This window comes from Cottoperca gobio, chromosome 3 (genome assembly GCF_900634415.1).
Source record: "Cottoperca gobio chromosome 3, fCotGob3.1, whole genome shotgun sequence".
Taxonomy (NCBI): Eukaryota; Metazoa; Chordata; class Actinopteri; order Perciformes; family Bovichtidae; genus Cottoperca; species Cottoperca gobio.
The window spans coordinates 885,169-906,049 of NC_041357.1; the positions used below are offsets into that span (position 1 = coordinate 885,169).

Here is a 20,881-nt window from a genome sequence, read left to right on the forward strand (position 1 = left end):
TACTGCAAAGTCGGCAAATGCGCTCAGTTTATCAGCAGAATGCTGTCGGGAACACAGCGGTGGAGATGGTTTGTCAGTGTTTGGAAACACATGGTGACCAAAGTTTCCTTGCTGCATCAGAGTCTCCCACAGGCAGCTTGGATTGGAACACTCTCACTATATCATACATGTCCGTAATCACACGGCCCTGAAGCTGGAGGTTTAACAGTGAGATGCTTCGTTATGTCGCACAAAAAGGCCAGCTCACATTGCCACTTTTCGTCCCAGAGAGCTGTGGTGTCTTTCCCTTTACTTTCCAAAGACTGGTAGATTTCCTCACACAACTCGAAAAATCTAATCAGCACTTTCTCTCTCTTATAATGTTAACTGTCTGTGTCACAGTGCTTATTATATGTTCCATTTCCAGAGCTTTAATACACAGTGCTTCCTGGTGTATGATCCTCCTGCATCCTGCCCACTAATCCGTTTTTTTCACCGCGCATCTGCCCCGTCACTTTGTCCCGGGGCAGTTTCCTTTCGCACACATTTAAATACTTTCTCAAATATATATTTTCCTGTGGTACTAAAACCGGTGGGCCAGTTATGATGAACATGATATTTTCTTGCGGGCCGGATATAATCGTACCTTGAGTTTGACACCCATGCCATATGGAATCTTGGTGTCATCTTGGATCAGGATATAAAATCAAATAAAATGTATTTGTATAGCCCAATATCACAAATTATACATTTGTCTCAGTGTGCTTTACAGACTGTACAGGTTACGACACCCTCTGTCCTTAGACCCTCACATCGCACAAGGAAAAACTTCCTAAAAGAAACCCTACAATTAAAGGGGGAAAAATGGAAGAAACCTCAGGGAGAGCAACTGAGGAGGGATCCCTCTCCCAGGACGGACAGACGTGCAATAGATGTTGTATGTACAGAATAAACAACATAGTACAAATACAACATTTGACAGAGAATGATGTTGTGTTGAAAAAGAGAAAGTTTGGATGAATCCAGGAAAATGTCAAAAAGGCTTCCCGTTGTCCAGCAGGACCAGGACAGCAGGCGCAGCCACGATTCCTGATCCTCACGTAAACTTTATCAGTGGCAACCTGCCACATGAGACACAGAAACTCCGGGGATGATACCCCGGATGATGAGTTAGTAACATACATTTAAATAATTACATACAGATAGAGAGGGAGAAGAAGAGAGGGAGGGGAGGAGAGAGGAAGAGAAGGAAGAGAGCAGGGAGGTGTTCCCCGGCAGTCTAAGCCTATAGCAGCATAACTAGGGGCTGATCCAGGGCAAACCTGAGCAAGCCCTAACTATAAGCTTTATCAAAAAGGAAAGTCTTTAGCCTACTCTTAAATGTGGAGAGTGTGTCTGCCTCCCGAACACAAACTGGAAGCTGGTTCCAATGGAGAGGAGCTTGATAGCTGAAGGCTCTGGCTCCCATTGTACTCTTAGAGACTCTAGGAACCACAAGTAACCCTGCAGTCTGGGAGCGCAATGCTCCAGTTGGTTTATAAGGTACTATGAGATCTTCAAGATATGCTGGAGCCTGACCATTAATTGCTTTGTAAGTCGGGAGAAGGATTTTGAATTCTATTCTGTATTTCACCGGGAGCCAGTGCAGAGCAGCTAATACACGAGTAATATGATCCCGTTTCCTTGTTCTTGTCAATACACGTGCCGCTGCATTTTGGATCAACTGAAGAGTCTTCAGCGACTTTTTGGGACAACCTGATAACAATGAGTTGCAGTAATCCAGCCTTGAAGTAACAAATGCATGGACTAGTTTTTCTGCATCATTTTGAGACAGGATGTGTCTTATTTTTGCAATGTTACGTAGATGAAAGAAGGCAGTCCTTGAGATTTGTTTTATGTGGGTGTTAAACGACAGATCTTGATCAAAGATGACTCCAAGATTCCTTACAGTGGTGCTGGAGGCCAAGTTAATGCCATCCAGAGCTTCTATGTCATTAGAAAATGCGTTTCGGAGGCGGTTAGGGCCAAGTATAATAACTTCAGTTTTGTCTGTGTTTAACATCAAGAGGTTGCTAGACATCCAAGTTTTTATGTCCTTAAGGCATGCTTGAAGTTTAGCCAATTGATTGGTTTCATCTGGTTTAATTGATATATATAATTGGGTATCATCCGCATAGCAATGCAAGTTTATAGAGTGGTTCCTTATAATATTGCCCAAAGGAAGCATATATAAGGAGAATAGAATCGGTCCAAGTACAGAACCCTGCGGAACTCCAAGACTGACTTTGGCTGTCATGGAGGATTTATCGTTAACACATACAAATTGAGATCGCTCAGATAATAGGACTTGAACCAGCTCATCGAAAGCAGCACTTAGGTCTAACAAGACAAGAACTTTGTCTGATGCCAATAGAAGGTCACTTCACTTTCACCAGTGCCGTCTCTGTGCTATGATGAACTCTAAATCCAGATTGAAAAACCTCAAATAAACTATTATTAAGTAAAAAATCACATAACTGTTTTGCAACTGCCTTCTCAAGGATCTTAGCGAGAAAGGGTAGGTTAGATATCGGCCTATAGTTGGCTACAACCTCTGGATCAAGACTAGGTTTTTTAAGAAGTGGTTTTATTACAGCTACTTTAAAGGATTGTGGTACGTAGCCAGATAATAGAGACAGGTTGATCATATTTAATAACGAGGTGTTAATTAAGGGTAAAACTTCTTTAAACAGTTTAGTTGTAATCGGGTCTAAAAGGTTGATGGCTTAGACGATGAGATTGTTGAAGTTAGTTGGTTAAGGTTGATTGGAGTAAAACAGTCTAGATATATTTCAGGAGTTACAGATGTTTTTAAAATTCCAGAGGTTGAAGTTAAGTCATTACCAATTGAGGTCAGGAGGAGATTAATTTTGTCTCTAATAATTATAATTTTATCGTTAAAGAAGCTTATGAAGTTCTCACTACTGAGAGATATAGGAATAGAAGGCTCTGTAGAGCTGTGGCTCTCTGTCAGCCTGGCCACAGTGCTGAAAAGAAACCTGGAGTTGTTCTTATGTTCTTCTATTAAGGAAGAGTAATAAGCTGCTCTGGCATTACGGAGAGCCTTCTTATACGTTTTAAGAGGATCTAACCAGACTAAACGAGATTCTTCCAATTTAGTAGAACGCCATTTACTTTCAAGATTTCTCGACTTTTGTTTTAGTTCGCGGATTTGTAAATTAAGCCATGGAGCTTTCTTTTTTTGTTTTATGATCAGACAGAGTCGAGTGTTATTCGCAGTGAGGCTGCAGCGCTATCAACAAGATGATTCATTTGGGAGGGACTAAAGTTAGCATTGAAGTCCTCCATTATATTGATATTAAGTCCTGGTATTGAATTAAGTGCTGATGGAATCACTTCCTTAAATTTAGTCACAGCACTTTCATCGAGCGTAGGATATTTTGGCTTGTAGTCCAGTAACAGGACTTCAAAAGTTATTAAAGAATGGTCTGATAAAAGAGGATTATGTGGACACACTGATAAACTTTCAATTTCAACACCATATCCGAGAACAAGGTCCAGAGTGTGGTTTAAACAGTGAGTTGGTTCATGTACATTTTGACTGAACCCAATTGAATCTAACATTGAGATAAATGCATTATTAGGCTTTCACTATCAACATCCACATGAATATTAAAGTCACCTACAATAATTACTTTATCTGTTTTAAGGACTAAACTTGATACAAATTTTGAGAATTCAGATAGAAATTCAGAATACGGACCAGGAGGGCGGTACACAGTAACAAATAAAACTGGCTTTGTTTTCCATGTTGGGTTTGAGAGCGTAAGAACAAGGCTTTCAAAAGAGTTAGTTTAGTTTAGGTTTAGGATTGATCAAGAGGTTTGAGTCAAATATGGCCGCAACTCCACCTCCTCAGCCATTACCTCGAGGAATGTGAGTATTAATATGACCAGGTGGAGTGGATTCATTTAGACTGACATATTCTTCATGTCTCAGCCAGGTTTCAGTGAGACAAAATAAATCAATCGTATTATCTGATATTAAATCATTTACCAATCCAGCTTTCGTTGATAAAGATCTGATGTTTAAGGGCCCACATTTAATATTTTGATTTAGTTGCACTTTTGCAGCGGTGGTGTTTATTTTAATTAGGTTTTCATGTATAACTCCTCTTCTGTTAACCATAGATTTTATTAATTTCAGTGGTCGTGGGGCAGACAGTCACAATGGGGATTTGAGTGGGTATGGTATGTATGGTATTAACTCCCACATAAAACAAATTTCAAGAACTGCCTTCTTTGATCTACATAACATTGCAAACATAAGACACATCCTGTCTCAAAATGATGCAGAAAAACTCGTCTTGTTATTTCAACGCTGGATTATTGTGATTCCTAATTATCAGGTGGTCCCAAAAAATCCCTTAAAACTCTTCAGTTCATCCAAAATGCAGCGGCACATGTATTGACAAAAGAACTGGGAAACAGGATCATATTACTCCTGTATTAGCTGCTCTGCAGAATGCAGGTTTACCTAGAGTTTCTGTCCAGTTTGTGTTCAGAGGCAGACACCCTCTCCACATTTAAGAGCATGCTAAAGACTTTCCTCTTTGATAAAGCTTATAGTTATATACGTATATATATGTGTATGTATATATACGTATATATATGTGTATGTATATATATATATATATATATATATATATATATATATATATATATATATATGTGTGTATATATATATATATATATATATATATATATATATATATCTGAATGAATTCATGTCCCTTTAAATGCATGTTACTGAATTCGGGGCATCATCCCCGGAGTTTCTGTGTCTCTCATGTGGCAGGTTGCCACTATTAAAGGTTACATCTGGATCATGAATCGTGGCTGCACCTGTTGCCCTGGTCCTGCCTGATACCCACGTTAATATATATATATATATATATATATATATATATATATATAATATACAGTATATCTCAAAAGTGAGTACACCCTTTAGATTTTTGCAAATATTCTGTTATATCCTTTCAGGGGATAACATTATCCTACTGAAACTTTGATATAACTTAAAGTAGTCAGTGTGCTGCTTGAATAACAGTATAGATTTATTGTCCTTTGAAAATTACTCAGTACACAGCTGTTAATGTCTAAACAGCTGGCAACAAAAGTGAGTACACCCCATAGTGAACATGTCTAAATTGTGCCCAAAGTGTCAATATTTTGTGTGACCACCATTGTTATCTAGCACTGCTTTAACCCTCCTGGGCATGGAATTCACCAGAGCTGCACAGGTTGCTTCTGGAATCTTCTTCCACTCCTCCACGACGACATCACGGAGCGCACGGATGTTGGACACCTTGCACTCCTCCACCTTCCTCTTGAGGATGCCCCACATGTGCTCAATTGGGTTTAGGTCTGGAGACATACTTGGCCAGTCCATCACCTTAACCTTCAGCTTCTTCAGCAAGGCCGTTGTCATCTTGGAGGTGTGTTTAGGGTCATTATCATGTTGGAAAACTGCCCTACGGCCCAGTTTCCGAAGAGAGGGGATCATGCTCTGCTGCAGGATGTCACAGTATATATTGGAATTCATGTGTCCCTCAATGAAATGCAGCTCCCCAGTGCCGGCAGCACTCATGCAGCCCCAGACCATGATGCTGCCACCACCATGCTTGACTGTAGGCAAAACACATTTGTCTTGGTACTCCTCACCAGGGTGCCGCCACACACGCCGGACACCATCTGACCCAAACAGGTTTATTTTGGTCTCATCAGACCACAGGACATGGTTCCAGTAACTCATGTTCTTGGATTCATTGTCTTCAGCAAACTGTTTGCGGGCTTTCTTATGCATCGGTTTCAGAAGGGGCTTCTGTCTGGGGCGACGGCCATACAAACCGATTTGATGCAGTGTGCGGCGTATGGTCTGGGCCCTGACAGGCTGACATCCCACTTCTGCAACCTCTGCAGCAATGCTGGAAGCACTCGCACGTCTATTTTTGGAAACCAACCTCTGGATATGACGCTGAGCACGTGGACTCAACTTCTTTGGTCGACCCTGGCGAGGCCTGTTCCGAGTGGAACCTGTCCTGGAAAACCGCTGTATGATCTTAGCCACTGTGCTGCAACTCATTTTCATGGTGTTGGCAATCTTCTTATAGCCAAGGCCATCTTTGTGAAGCGCAATAATCCTTTTTTTCAGCCGCTCAGAGAGTTCCTTGCCATGAGGTGCCATGTTGTCCAGCATTCAGAGAGAATTGTGCCCAAAACACCAAATTTAACAGCCCTGCTTATCATTTACACCTGAATCCTTGTAACACTAACGAGTCACATGACACCAGGGCGGGAAAACAACATCATTGGGCACAATTAGGACATGTTCACTATGGGGTGTACTCACTTTTGTTGCCAGCTGTTTAGACATTAACAGCTGTGTACTGAGTAATTTTCAAAGGACAATAAATCTATACTGTTATTCAAGCAGCACACTGACTACTTTAAGTTATATCAAAGTTTCAGTAGGATAATGTTATCCCCTGAAAGGATATAACAGAATATTTGCAAAAATCTAAAGGGTGTACTCACTTTTGAGATATACTGTATATATTATTTAAAAAAAACTCCTTGATCCTTTTTTTTCCACTAAGACAAATTTGTAATGTGTGATATTTTGATCTCCGTTGCACTTCCTCCAAATTCCATACTTCAGCTTGGATCATGGCTCTCCTCCCCTTTGTATCTGCATTTCTCTACTGCTGGAAATGGTTGTTTCAGAGGCCTTGTCTTCCAGTGCATGGATTTTTGATGATGTCCCGTAGCTTCAACATGCTCTCTGCTTGGGCCACTGATGCATTGGCTGCTCATTTTCGCCCTGAACCATAACTGATTTAATGAGCCATTCGTAGTTTCACTGTACTGGCTGTGTGTACTTAGACTTGCATGGCTTAATCTTTGAGACAATTATATGCTACTGGCAGGATCAACTCGCTGTAATGCCTACATCTCTGACTTTGTCGTCCTGGGAGTCTCTGAAGTTCAACAAGACCCTGCACTTTGCCACCTTGTTATGGGTATGTCCAGAGGAGACCCAGGCGCCGAACACTAGACTCTGGAAATGGAGTAAGGTTAAATAGTTTATTAAAGCAATACTTTATAGTAGGCAGATGGTGAGAGAATACTGGTACAGCAGGCAGGCAGGAGTTGAGCGACAAGTAATGCTGTGATCCGGGGTAGTAGAAACAACAATCTGTCGATGAGTGGCTGGAAGACCGGGGTAGATAAACTGTGCTGGGATGAGTTGATTGTAGTCAGGTGAGCAGATTGGAGTTGAATGAGATCAGCTGCTGAAGTCTTTGGCCGCGCCCCTGCCACACACACACACACACACACACACACAAAGAGACAGGGAAAACATGGACCGGAACCCCCCCAGTACCCCCCCTCAACGGGAGCCTCCAGACGACCCACCAGACTTGTCCGGGTGGTCCCAGTGGAAATCCCGAATGAGAGAGTGGTCCAGTATGCGGGACAACCACATCCTCTCCTCTGGACCGTATCCCACCCAATCCACCAGGTACTGGTACCCACGGTCCCGTCGGCGGATTAGTCTGTGGATGATAACCAGAGGAAAGACTAACAGAGGCCCCAATAGCACGACAGAATGCCTTCCATACCTGAGACGAAAACTGTGGTCCCCGGTCAGAAACGATATCACTGGGGATGCCATGTAAACGGACCACATGGTTGACCAGGAGACCAGCAGTCTCGAAGGCAGTGGGGAGCTTGGGAAGGGGTATGAAGTGTACGGCCTTGGAGAATCTGTCCACGATGGTGAGAATGACTGTTTCCTTGGGAAAGTGGCAGACCAGTAACAAAATCCAAACCTATGTGACTCCACGGGCGACTAGGAACTGGGAGCGGACGAAGCAAACCGGAAGGAGCCTGGTGGGAGGCCTTGCTGTGGGTGCAGACCATGCAGGCAAGAACAAAGGCCCGGGAATCAGCCTCCATCGAAGACCACCAAAAGTGACGGCGAAGCAGGGAAAGAGTCCGGTTAACCCCTGGGTGGCAGGCAAATCGAGAGGCATGAACCCACTGAAGAACCTAGGAGCGCACAGAATCGGGAACAAACAGACGGTTATTTGGACCATTACCAGGATCAGGTTGATTCTTTTGAGCATTCCTGATAACTCCTCTATCTCCCACGTAACAATGCCCACTTTGCTGGAAGAGGGAACAATAGTATCAGGGGTGGCCGAATCCTGGTCAATGGAAAACAGTCTGGACAGAGCATCAGGTTTACCGTTCTTGGAACCTGGACGAAAAGTCAGTGTGAATTTGAACCTGCCGAAGAACAATGCCCAGCGAGCTTGCTGGGAATTTAATCTCTTGGCGGATTGAATGTAAACCAGGTTCCTGTGATCCGTCCAGGCGATGAACGGCTGCTCGGTCACCTCCAACCAGTGTCTCCACTCCAACGCCAGTTTAACCGCGAGTAGTTCCCTGTTGCCGACGTCGTAGTTCTGTTCAGCCCCAGACAGGCGTCTGGAGAAAAACGCACAAGGATGGAGCTTCTGGTCAGTCGTAGAGCGGTGGGACAGAATTGCCCCTACTCCAGAGTTGGAGATATCCACCTCGACGATAAACTGCAAAGTTGGGTCGGGATGAATGAGGACCGGAGCTGACGTAAACCGTCCCTTCAGCTCTGTAAATGCAGCCTCAGCCTGAGGAGTCCATGAGAAGGATGCTGCCGGGGATGTAAGTTGATTGAGGGGTCCGGCAACCCGGCTGTAGTCCCTAATGAACCGGTGATAGAAGTTAGCGAAACCCAGGAAACACTGAAGCTGCTTCCGAGTGGTAGGTTGGGGCCACTGAGCCACTGCTTGAACCTTTTCTGGATCCGTCCTGACCTGCCCCCTCTTGATAATGTACCACAGGAAGTCCACCGAATCCACATGAAACTTGCATTTCTCGGCCTTCACAAACAATTTATTCTCCAGAAGCCTCTGGAGAACTTGTTGCACGTGTTGTACATGCTTCTCCAAAATGCAGAAAAAATAAAAATAAAAATCAGGATGTCGTCCAGATAAACAAATACAGAACGATTCAGCAGGTCTCGGAGGAAGCCACTTGAAAAGGTGCTTGTTGATTTTCCTCTCCACTCCCACCACACATGACATAGGAACTTCATAAACTGATGAGTCTGGGCATTTCATTGGTAGTCCTGATTTTTCAATCCTTCTCAGCTACTTGACTATCTGCTTTTCAGAGACAGGAAATTGTCAAACCATTTCCCTTGGGTTTTTCGGGTAGAGCATAAAAATCTAGCTGGATTCTCCTACTAAAACTTTAACATCAGAAAATCTGAATAAATGTAATTCACGTTTTCCTACCCATTCAATAAAACCTTTATATTTATTGAATTTTACTTAATTCTTTAAGCATTGGTATGGAACACTTCTAGTCAATCTTAGTAATAGAACAAACTTCATGAGCCTCAGTTGTCCTTGTCCTTACTTTATTATTGCAACACAAATCTGACATGAGGATCTTGGCTAATTACCTTTGGAGTCGGGAGCATCATCAATCCTTATCTTATGTTAAACTCCAGACATCCAGAGCCTCCTCACATAAAACATGCAAATGACTCTGATACCTCTCAAAATACCAAACCATGACAATGCACAAATCCTCCATTCCTTTATGTCAATACATTTCTACCATAGGAATATTAGCTCTTCCAATAGTTACACAGTGTTATGATCCTCTCAGCCTATTTAGGGATTTGGCAGTGGGTTAAGTTTGTTTCACACAACATTTTTGAGGAAGACCCTGAGATCCAGGTCATTCCCAAAGGTGTGAGTCAGTAATCCAATATGTCACATGTTGCTCCAAGTTGAAATTTGAACCCTCTCAATATCAGTATACCAGTATGATATCAGGTATTGTTGTTTGCATTTCTGAAAGCAGAACAATATTTTGCTATTCTAATAATTTATATTCCAATATCTGCAGATAAATATTTTTTCAATCTTGAATCTCCAAATACTTTATTAAATTATGCATAAAACATGCAGGCTTAAATGGTTATTATGTAAAAGGCACCTTCATTACAAATACTATGATGAAATTCAGCTTAACACTATGATTGGACTATATATGATCCCAGAGAGTCATTATCAGTTGAGTTGAGTGAACAATAGGTTCTTCTACAGTTTCTTCCTTCCAGCTAAAGGGGTTAGGACACAGAGCACAGCCTTCAGGAACAAACACTTTGTCTATGTGACTGAGATTCACTGTAGCTTCATGTTACAAGCTGTCCATCTCTTTCTGACTGTCTCTGTTTCTGTATCTCTCTGTGTGCAGTCCATGCTGGAGTCTCAGTACTGGTATTATATCTTGGAGATGAGCTTCTACGGCTCTCTTCTCTTAAGCGTTGCCTTTGATGTCAAGAGAAAGGTGAGTAGTGATTATTAAAGGCCAACATTTAAACTTCTTTAAATCTCCTGCATTCCTGATGTTTAAATACCCTGCTATTATTCCCAAAAGTAATGTAAATGTCTGACACAGTATATTCACATGTGTGTCAAGTAATATATTTAGTTGTCAATAAATAGGTAATTAAAGCTTAAACATATTCAAGTCTGTATTATTTTGAATCCCAAACATCACAAGTTGCAAAACAAATTAGAAAGACATTAGAAGCTTACAATTGAACATTGCCATTACTACTCTGACCATTACTATTATTATTACGTTATATGGGAGACAGAGAGGGAGCAGGTAGTGGCCTCACACATCATGGACTGCTGAATAGCCCCATGTAAAATCAACAAAGCGTCACAATCATGCATCGACTCCCAGGGCTTGTAACAGTACCGGGTCATGGAACATTTGCTACATTTTCATTTTTACAGTAGTTATTCGAACATGGTGCAGTCTGAGCTTTATATTACCTCATCCAGTGAAAAACACAATTAATATAAAAAATGGTGCAAAAAAGGTTGAGACCCATGATTCAGACAACCCTGACCATGTCCTATCTTAAAGTGAACAAAATTGGCTGGACCATGACACTAGTGAAGCTTAAACATTGCAATGTCAGTTGGCCCTTTGAGCAGGTCAGAAGCTCTGGATATGTATTGTCCCCCGAGCCATTAGTGTCACCATCAGGATAAAGTTTTCATATGCACACAAGAAATGTGACGTAAATGGTAGATAGCTATGACATGTGCTGAAAACAATCAAGCTCCCCAGACGATGTGAGATGTTAATAACATTGTAGCCTCAACAAAGTGCTAATGGAAAGTAGTTTAGTTTTCTGGTAAAGACGATATGTTTTGTTGGTTAACTTATTGATTTGATTATTTTCTTCTTATAGGACTTTAAGGAGCAAATCATTCACCACTTGGCCACACTGGTGCTCTTATCATTCTCCTGGTGTGTCAACTACATTCGTATAGGAACGCTGGTCATGATCATCCATGATGCCTCTGATGTTTTACTGGAGGTCAGTTACAGCAACAAACACCCTGCAAACCCCTCAAAACCCCATGTTATATTCAGTGTCATCAAAATAAATGTTTTGAAAACAGCTGGTTAATGTCAGTGAAATATTCTGGTTTAATTGTTTAATTTGTTTAATTTAATTGTTCTTAAACCATGGCCATGAGGTCGGGCGTAGGCAGTTGCTGTGGAGGGCGACTGGGCAGGCACCAATCTAGTTTGGATGCCGACTCGAAGCTAGCAAGCTGGAATGCAGGCCCAACACTAACTGACAGAGAGGCTGGAGTGATAGTAAAGTTATCTGCCCGTCCATGTAGCAACTTCACTAGCTAATGCTTTGAAGACTGTAGCTGGAGTGCCAGTGGCAAAGCTGCGTTCTTCTGCTTTAGTGGATTAGAAGTCACTGAATGGCATGAGTAACCTCTTTAAATTCATCTGCAAAAGGTCATTCATCTTTTTGGCCAGATTATTCTGTCAGGCTAGAGCAAGGGTGTCAAACATAACTTTGCAAAGTGTACAAATTAGTTGTTTTGATCATAAAGTAAAATACTGTTCTAGATACCTGTGACAAAATGTTTTATGCCTTTGTAAATACACTGTGATCTGTAAGTTGGAAATGCACATGTGTAAATCATAAACTGAGGCATAATATTGTTGAAATTGCACCTTTTTTTCTTAAGAAATTTCAGGTTGTTCATAATGCTTTGTAAAAAGATAGTTCATTACATGTGAACATTTTCAGAATGTACTTGTACTTTCTTGCACTAAAACGAAGGGAAAAATTTGGAGTTGTCGTTAATTACAGGTTGTTATGCTGGGATTTTACTGGTCTGGCCCACTTGAGATCACATTTTGCTGCATGTGGCCCCTGAACTAAAATTAGTTTGACACCCCTAGGCTAGAGGGTGCAATGCAGGTGGGGAAGTCCAGGCAGAAAGGAAGACTACAAACATTTAATGAATAAGTGGAGATACACTAGTTTACAGGCAGGTACAAGTACATGTACATGTACATGTATAGGTACACGTTCAAGTAAAGGCACAAGTATAGGTTCAGGTACAAGTACAGGTTAAGGTACAGGTAAAGGTATTTAGGATTTTTGTGGTCAGAATTACTGTAATTCCAATGGATACCTGGCTGGTTTAGATTATATGATACAGCAGAAAATAAAAAGTCTGTTCAAACTTGCTATGTGTTTTGAAATGTGGTGGATTTAACAATACAACTAATTTTTCTTTCAGTCTGCCAAATTATTCAACTATGCCAAATGGGAGAAAACCTGCAAAAGTATTTTTGTTCTGTTTGCCATAGTGTTTATAGTAACACGACTGATCATCTTCCCATTCTGGTAAGCTCATATAAGAGGTGTGTGTGTCTGTTTGTGTGTGTGTGTGTGTGTCTTTGTGTCTTTGTGTGTGTGTGTGTGAGAGAGAGAGAGAGAGAGAGAGAGAGAGAGAGAGAGAGAGAGAGAGAGAGAGAGAGAATCTGTATATGTATTCATGAGTAATTCATGATAAAGTAGAATATTTCAGTTCCTTGAAAATTGAAAGGTAAAGTAAAACGTAACAATTTATTTCTTCACGTCATGTGGACGGCCGTATCTTGCCCTGTGTTGATTACAGTCCACCATGCTGGATGTGGTACCCAGTGCCATTCAATCGTTAGAAAGCTTAGAATCTCGTCTTTTCCGTTTATACTCGGAAAATTGTTATTTTCCGTGGATGCAGCGCTGAGACCATGATTCCAAAATGGAGACCGGCCTCTAAGCGTTCAATTGACACCTCATATGAGCTAATAGGAGCTTCCATGCCTTATCTACAGCCTTCAATAGCCAATCAGTGTCAACTTGATAAGGAAGTGCCAACCCCTCTTCTTTTGTTTACAGATCGAGCCAATAGCAACTGAGTCTCCCGATGACTGACAAATCGTGTAGCCAATGAAATTTTGAACAATTTGATACCCTACTTCAATAGTTTTTTTTTTACAAATGTTATTATTTTTTTATTGTATTTATTATATTCAAGTTCAGAAGAAAATACAAAAAAAAAGAAATATTACAAAAAAATTGTTTATACTTCACTTACTCTGTCTCATTACTACTGACAGGGAATATGGGTATATAATAGTTATTTATGAGCAATACAAATAATATTTTATCAATAAATATTATAATATCTCCAAATGCATACCTGGTGTTACTCTTAGAAAAACCTGTCTAATATGTTATGTTTTTGTTCTGAAATTTTAACCTGAACTTGAATACTTGATGCTATGTTCCTATTGTGTTTTCCAGCTCACCACTACCAGCTATACCCATCTTCAGGCATCTTTTTCAACAAAAACATTCAGACAGAGTTTATTTTCTTCAAATTCAGTATATTCAGACCACTATTACTCAGTGCCAGAAGCACTTGGAGTGATTATGTTACTATTTAGCAAGAACAATAAGAGAGTTATCTTTGGAATGAGACCAAAACCATGCATATGGTGCAAATGGTTGAAGAGCAGCTTTTAATTTACTTTGGGTATGTCGTTTGTAGGTATTTTCGGGTAAATTCCCCCACACTGTAAGAGGTTAAAAGGTTCAACCATCATTAACTTGATCAAAAGAGCAGCAGCCATGCTCTCCTTGCTGCTGGTTCTGCTGCTTATATCTAGGGCTTGGTGTAAACATGGGAAACAATGAAGCTGCTCTTTAACTGAATGTACCTTTAGATACCTTGAGGTGTCAGAAAAGCCATTTAAGATCCTGACCATTATTTCTACATCCCCCACAGTTCAAGTACACCAAGGGTCACATTTCCTGTCACCTCTACTTTGCTAAAAAATTAAAAGCAACATCTCTCATTATTACACAATACAAGCTGAGGAGGTTGAATCAACACCTCTCTAAAACTGTTTCACAACAAACCGACTTCAGACATTCACAAAGAGGAAGGTAGGTGAAGGCCTCCAGGCCTGTTGGATTAGATCACATTACTGAAGAAGATCTTAGCGTAAAACAAATGATAAAACTATATGTCTGAGTTTGGTTTGTCTCATATCCATGACCTCCTTTTAGGTTACCTAGCCCACCCCACCCCCATCTGCTCACATATACTGTATGTGCAACATTTTATTTGTATCCATAAAACGTACAACATAATCTAATACATAGGACAAAGGTTGTAACCCTGGATAATAGAGAGTTTGGCTTGTTTCTATTCTAATATGTTTCAGGCTGATCCACTGTACCTGGGTCTACCCAGTACACCACTACCCTGCCTTCTTTGGCTACTACTTCTTCAACGTGATGTTGGTAGTCCTTCTTTGTCTGCACATATTCTGGGCCTACCTCATTCTCTGCATGATCAGAAAATTCATGTTTGGCACTGTAAGTCTGCTCAGTAAGAACCGTCTGTGATCTGTCTTTTTTCAAACCTGCTTTGATAGTTATAAAATATTTGCCCTCACACACCAAACTGGATGATTTGATTTTTCAATTTTTGGAATAATTCAACATAATGATTCCACCCTAAAGTTGGATTCATAGTCGATGAAGGGGTACACACGGATATATAAAACTTACATTCAGATAACTTGCCCTTTCTCATCACAGAACAGTTGTGTTCATTCATTCATAAAGAGAGGACGTTCTACAGTGTAATGGCTGTGTGTGTACCTGAAAAGGAGAATACAATATTATACATTATACAATACTATAAAATCACATAGAAGTATAGTTCTTGACATGTTTTGTTGACCAAGCACCTGGCCTGACCTCCTCCCTCTGTGATGGACAGTCAGAATTCCTACCGCTGCTCCAAGGCTTTGTCACTTGAGTGTAGACAATTGCCAGTATGGGTTATTTGCTGAAACGACTAGAGGGAAGTCACTATTTAGAGAGGAAAAGAAAGCGATCAGTAAAATCATCTCCAAACTTCTTTGACCTACCATACTTCCTATAGTTACCAACATTTCAGTTGCACGTACTTTAGCTTTGAGACTGTCAACGGCAGAAAAACAACAGCATCAGTAGTTTGTTCTAATGTCTAAAGCAACCTATGTTTACCTTTACCTGAAAATGACCTCTCACGACCATGTGACCTCCATGACTGTCAGGAGCTACGGGGGAAGTAGTATGACGTTACTGGCTCAACAAAGCATGTGACTAAAACAGGAGACTGCGGTTCATTTCCCATCAACAGTCAATGTTGATTTCTTTTAACCCTGACTGTGATCTTTTCTTAACCCTAACGAAGTAATTTTTGTTCCTAAACTTTTGAAGGAAGAAAAGGAAAACAGGTTATTTTGGGAGGCAATGACAGAAGACGTACAGTATGTTGTTGATCGTCTGACTCCTTGTGCTTCTTGCCCTGTTGAACTGCATTGCACTGTTAAGCAGGTTTTCATCATAACTGCTAGAATGATGGACAACTCTACAAAAAAAGACCTGAGTTGTAATAACGATAATTATTTATTAAATCAGATTACTCGTCTGTTACCTTTACAAAGACAGATTGTAGAAATAAATGTTGCTCTGATCTGTTGTTACAGTAGATAACCTGCCAGCTGTATTTTCAGTAGCAGTCCCTGACAGCACTGATCATTACGCAGACTGTGGGTATTTCACAGTGTCCTCACCTCACTGTGTCCATCTGTATAGTTTGTCTCTGCTCTGTGAAAAACAGCTTGCTTAGCTACCTGAAGCTAACAACTAACACTTAGCACTACTATTACTGTAACACCACTAGGTGTCGTTGTTAGAATTGCCCCAAGGATGTAACAAATCCAAAGAAAAACATATTTCCATAGTTGTTTTCTTAGTGAGGATATTAAGGGTGACATTATGTTTGACTGATATAACAACAGAGACAAACAAAAAGAAACCCCAAACTCCAGATCATTGTTCTCTGTAGTTCAGGTTCCAAATCTACTTTCAGGTGGACATCTTCCTTCACCTCATATTGGCTGTCTTTTTCCAAAATCTACTACATTTCTCTCTTTCTTATGTCACAGCTGACCAGAGATGAGAGAAGTGACAATGAGGAGGAAGAGGAGGAAGAGAGCAGCCTGACAGAGGACGAAAGGGAGGAACACCACCAACTTGCTAATCGATTGTCAGTCGGTGAGAAGGAGGACAAGAACGGCAGCTTTGGATGCTTATCTCATCCAGAGAACCTGTGCCGCTCAAAAACTGTAAACTGACTTATGCTAAGTATGATCATGGAGCCAAAGATATGAGAAACCTAAATGCACAATAAGCAAAGCGTGATTTATTCCTTCAGGTGATGGAACATAACTTTAAATGAGCCTTGCTGTCCTCACAGTGCTTTGAACGTGCCACATGTACAGCGGAAGAGACTTTGAGATGTTTATGTTTCTCTGTTCCTCCCCCTCCCGTCAGTGGCAGTGCTTCACTGTCCTGCACGTCAAAAGAGACCAACAAACAAAACAAGCAAACAAAACTCAATCCCCACTGTGTGCTCGTCAACACATTTGTTCTGTGTTGTTTGTGAAGGTTCCACACACTGCTACACCTCACTGTTTCATAATCAGGCCTGCTGGATTTATATCAACCCTTGGCACACAACGCTTATTTATTATTATTTTTATTATGGTCCCAGGGAGGTGATACAACAGAATTGTCCATTGATTGTGAGCTGAGGTGCAGGTGTTATGTAGCTGTGCTCACCTTAATGCACTCCTGGAACTCTTTGCACCACACGGTGTAGAACAGTCTATATTTCAAACTACACTGTGCAACTTTTATTTAGAGATGGAAACACTGTAACATGATCACCTCCTATTTCCCATGCAAAATGTGTATGATATCTTCTAATTATTCCCATAGATAACTGGACAAACACAGACAAAATGTGATGTTTGGATCCATTAAAGGAGCAATAGGTCAAATAGAACATTTTCAGTTATTTAAAGCCCTGATTCACATCCTGGTGGTCCTGGCCCCCACTAGACGTCACCAAAGCTTCACAGGAAAGCACAAGATTATTTTTTTATTTTAAGGGGTGTTTTTAAAAAATATACATTTGACCTTTATATCAGCAGGTTATTCATTTCAGTGAAGAATGAAATAGTTATTTTAAAAGTTTGGATTATTGTTTCAGATATAAACTACAACACAAGCAGCTATATTCACAGAGCCTCCCATCTGTGCTGAACAGCCTCAGCCTGCATTACAACAGTCTGCAGTTAATACAAGCAAAGAGCTGATAGAAAAATCCCATGGTGTTGATGGCCTAGTGGTCTAGTGGTACGGCTTCCAAATACAACACTTTAAGGAAGGAGGATGGCGTGCAAACCAAAACACAATATTTCCCTCACCTGAACAAAGTCTTTATTTTATTATTTTATTTTAGTCATCAATAGTGGATATATTGCTCAACAGTTATTTGTAGAGACACATGACGTCGCTCTGCGGATAGGGGCTTCTGATGTTTGATTGGAGGACGTGTTGAATGACTGCTGTGATGAGCAGATCTGCAGGTTTTAAAAAATATTAAGGGGCATTACTCTTGCATCAATAATGCTGTGCCAATGAACAATATGAAGTATTTGTTGCTGCTTTGCACAGCCAACTGCTTGTAGTCTTTTTTATTATGTGGAACTACTGTGGGACTAAGAGTGACTATCATGGAGCAATATGAAGTTGATGTGTTAAGGGAAAGGAATTTATCCTTTATGGGTTTTTTAAGCCACTGCATCTGTCAGATACATGAAGTGTATATGAAGTGTCACAATTTTGACATGCAGCAAGAACTATTTGTGTAATTGTAACTGTATTATGCTACAGGAGTAAAATTGTGAAAATCCTACATGTTGTGAAATTGTTTTTATGGATGATTTCCAATTGAGAGCTGTTTTTTGGTGGTAATTCCAATGTTTCCCACAAGATGGTGATCATCAACCTGCTCTCTGCTACTACTGTGTACTTCTCTTCCCCTCACCTGCTCTGTGCCGCAGGACTGTAAACTAAAAATGCCATGAAGAGATATTAGTCTACTACTGAGATACTGAGCTCAGTCTGTGAAATAATAATGGAGGAAAGTTGTTCTGTGCTTTTGTTAAATGTGTGTGTGACACACTCATCATCAGTAGCTGCACTGGGTCAAACTCCTTTTGAATAAACTTTGAGTTGAGGCAAAAAAGATTGAAAACAGCTAAAGTGGAGTTCTCAGACACAGTGTGAGGAGACCTATATCCACAGTGTGAGCTGCCCAGCCTGAGACTGGTGATTATAAAGCTCAAAGCAGAATATGGCCATGCTCTATCAGCTGGGATAATCACTTCTCCCTGCCTCCACAAAGAGCCTTCTGTGGTCAGTTCAGATTCCCACTGAGCAATGTGCCCCACTCTCAGCCACGTTCAAATCCAAAAACTGATTTCCCAGAGAAAAACACACACAACTGACAACTAAGACAGGCAGAGTGTGACTGCTGTGTTATCAGCTGAAGCTGTCGTCCAGGCCATCACACCAGTATGGGACAGATGCTGGTTTCTCCCTGACCACAGTTACAATTTCGCTGCCATATAAACAAGGCTCTTAACGCGATAAAAAAGAAAACCCTTTAACCTAACAGCACACATACATGAATGTACAGATCTGAAAACTCTAGTGAAAAAGGTGACAAGATACAAAACCTAAATGAGGGGGTCTGGGGGCATTCTCCCCTGGAAGAGAATGTTGATAATATTTTAATACACAAATGAAGCTGTATTGAACTCTAGTGTTTGGAGTTAGTTAGTTTTTTCTTTTAACACTTTTTATAATTCTTCCATTTTTTACTTTTTCTTAGAAGCAGCAAATAGAAATTACAAGTAACTTGTACGTAGTTACTTTCCACCAGTAACATTAGAGAGGGAGGTTGATTTAAACAGTCAGCACCGTTATCTACGCTGCTGCGTTGTTCTGTAAGGCAGCAGCTACAATGCTGTTACTGCCACTTTATTTGCTCAGGCAGCAGGTAATCAAACACAGCAAACTCTTGCATGCCATAGATAGACAATCATTCATGTCACTTTAGCCCCAGCAAATGAAGTGCTGCACTGTAGCCTGTAAAACATGGCAACAGTAACAATGCATGGTAATGTTCGCTACAAAATAAAAGCTGACACATTCGCCAACATCGAGGGTAGAGGGGGATTTCTGATTGGCCAATAGAAATTCCACAGACAATCCAATAAGGTGGACACAGTGTTGTTGAGACTGTGTGTATCTCAAAGACACTGGGTTGATGCTAGCCTGGATCAGAAGGAAGGACTCATAGCACAGACAGACAATGTATATTCTCAGTCATTCTCTCCTCATTCACTCATTTACATTGAAATCGCTTTAAGGAATAATTTAACACCCCCAGAAAATCTCCTCTTTGCTGAACTCCAGCGGTTTAACTTCTCACCTTGCTGCAGTGAAGTACAGGTGAACTCCAGGACCCTGTGACATCACTGGTGCGTGTGGTTACAGGTGCAACAAATGTAAATTATTTTCAAATTCAGATTTTTTTTTGTTCAGATATTAGTTTGGGTAATAGGTATATTAAACACACATAGCTTTATTTACATGGTTTTTTTTGTTATCATATGTGACATACACATAAACGGAATATGCCAAAAGTGCTGAAACCTTAAACTGATTTGGGTTAGGGTTTATTTATTTTATTCTTTCATCCTTCAGGAAGAAAGCATGCTGCTTTGTAGAGCTGAATAAAAGTTTGTCTGTCAGGATTTTGGTGTGACATTTAATAGAACACTTTGGGATATTATATATGTTTCCTATTGCAAACAAATCACATGTTCAGACCCAAACCCACAATGTTGTATTGTTCTGTCATTACTTTATCTACCCTGTCTGTGGCTCTCAAACAGAAACCCATTGGATCCTACTGAAGACATCTCACAAATATACAGCATAGTTTCGGAAAAAAACAAACAAACTCAGTTCTAATTTAAATATTTGTTGACTCCCCACATATATTCCTCATGAATTTTCTGATGTCTCACCCTGGGGTCAACCCAACCAGGACAGGTCCAACAAAACCATTTCTTTATGGAGCTACATTTGTGCAAGAAGGGCATTGTCTATTGTCCTAAATATTATTGTATTCTGGACCATTAACATTTACCTTCATTGGAAATAAGGGGCCCAAACCAAGAAAAGCAGACCCAGACCAAGATACACTAAATGATATGGTAATGTGTCCACACAGTGTATAACACATTTTATTATTCAGTTCAGAGAATCATATCCAGGAAACCATTTGTTGCAACCAGACCATTCAGCATCAAGGCCGGAAGTCCTGGGTGGGTTTGATATAGCGATCACTTTAACTCCTGATTAATGCTTATGAGGGGACAGATCTACTATATATAAGATATAAAGATAT

General features: G+C 40.6%; 1 protein-coding gene across 1 annotated transcript in view; it reads left to right on the top strand.

The window, feature by feature from the left end:
- Nucleotides 1-16,762, top strand: part of cers3a (ceramide synthase 3a) — a 30,463-nt gene extending 13,701 nt beyond the window's left edge. Inside the window, exons 6-10 of the mRNA XM_029426095.1 lie at nucleotides 10,359-10,451; nucleotides 11,374-11,502; nucleotides 12,740-12,846; nucleotides 14,718-14,871; nucleotides 16,497-16,762. Coding sequence (XP_029281955.1) covers nucleotides 10,359-10,451; nucleotides 11,374-11,502; nucleotides 12,740-12,846; nucleotides 14,718-14,871; nucleotides 16,497-16,685 — 672 coding nt within the window. The 3' untranslated portion in view covers nucleotides 16,686-16,762. The remainder of the gene's footprint in view (nucleotides 1-10,358; nucleotides 10,452-11,373; nucleotides 11,503-12,739; nucleotides 12,847-14,717; nucleotides 14,872-16,496) is intronic.
- Nucleotides 16,763-20,881: the final 4,119 nt, after the last annotated feature.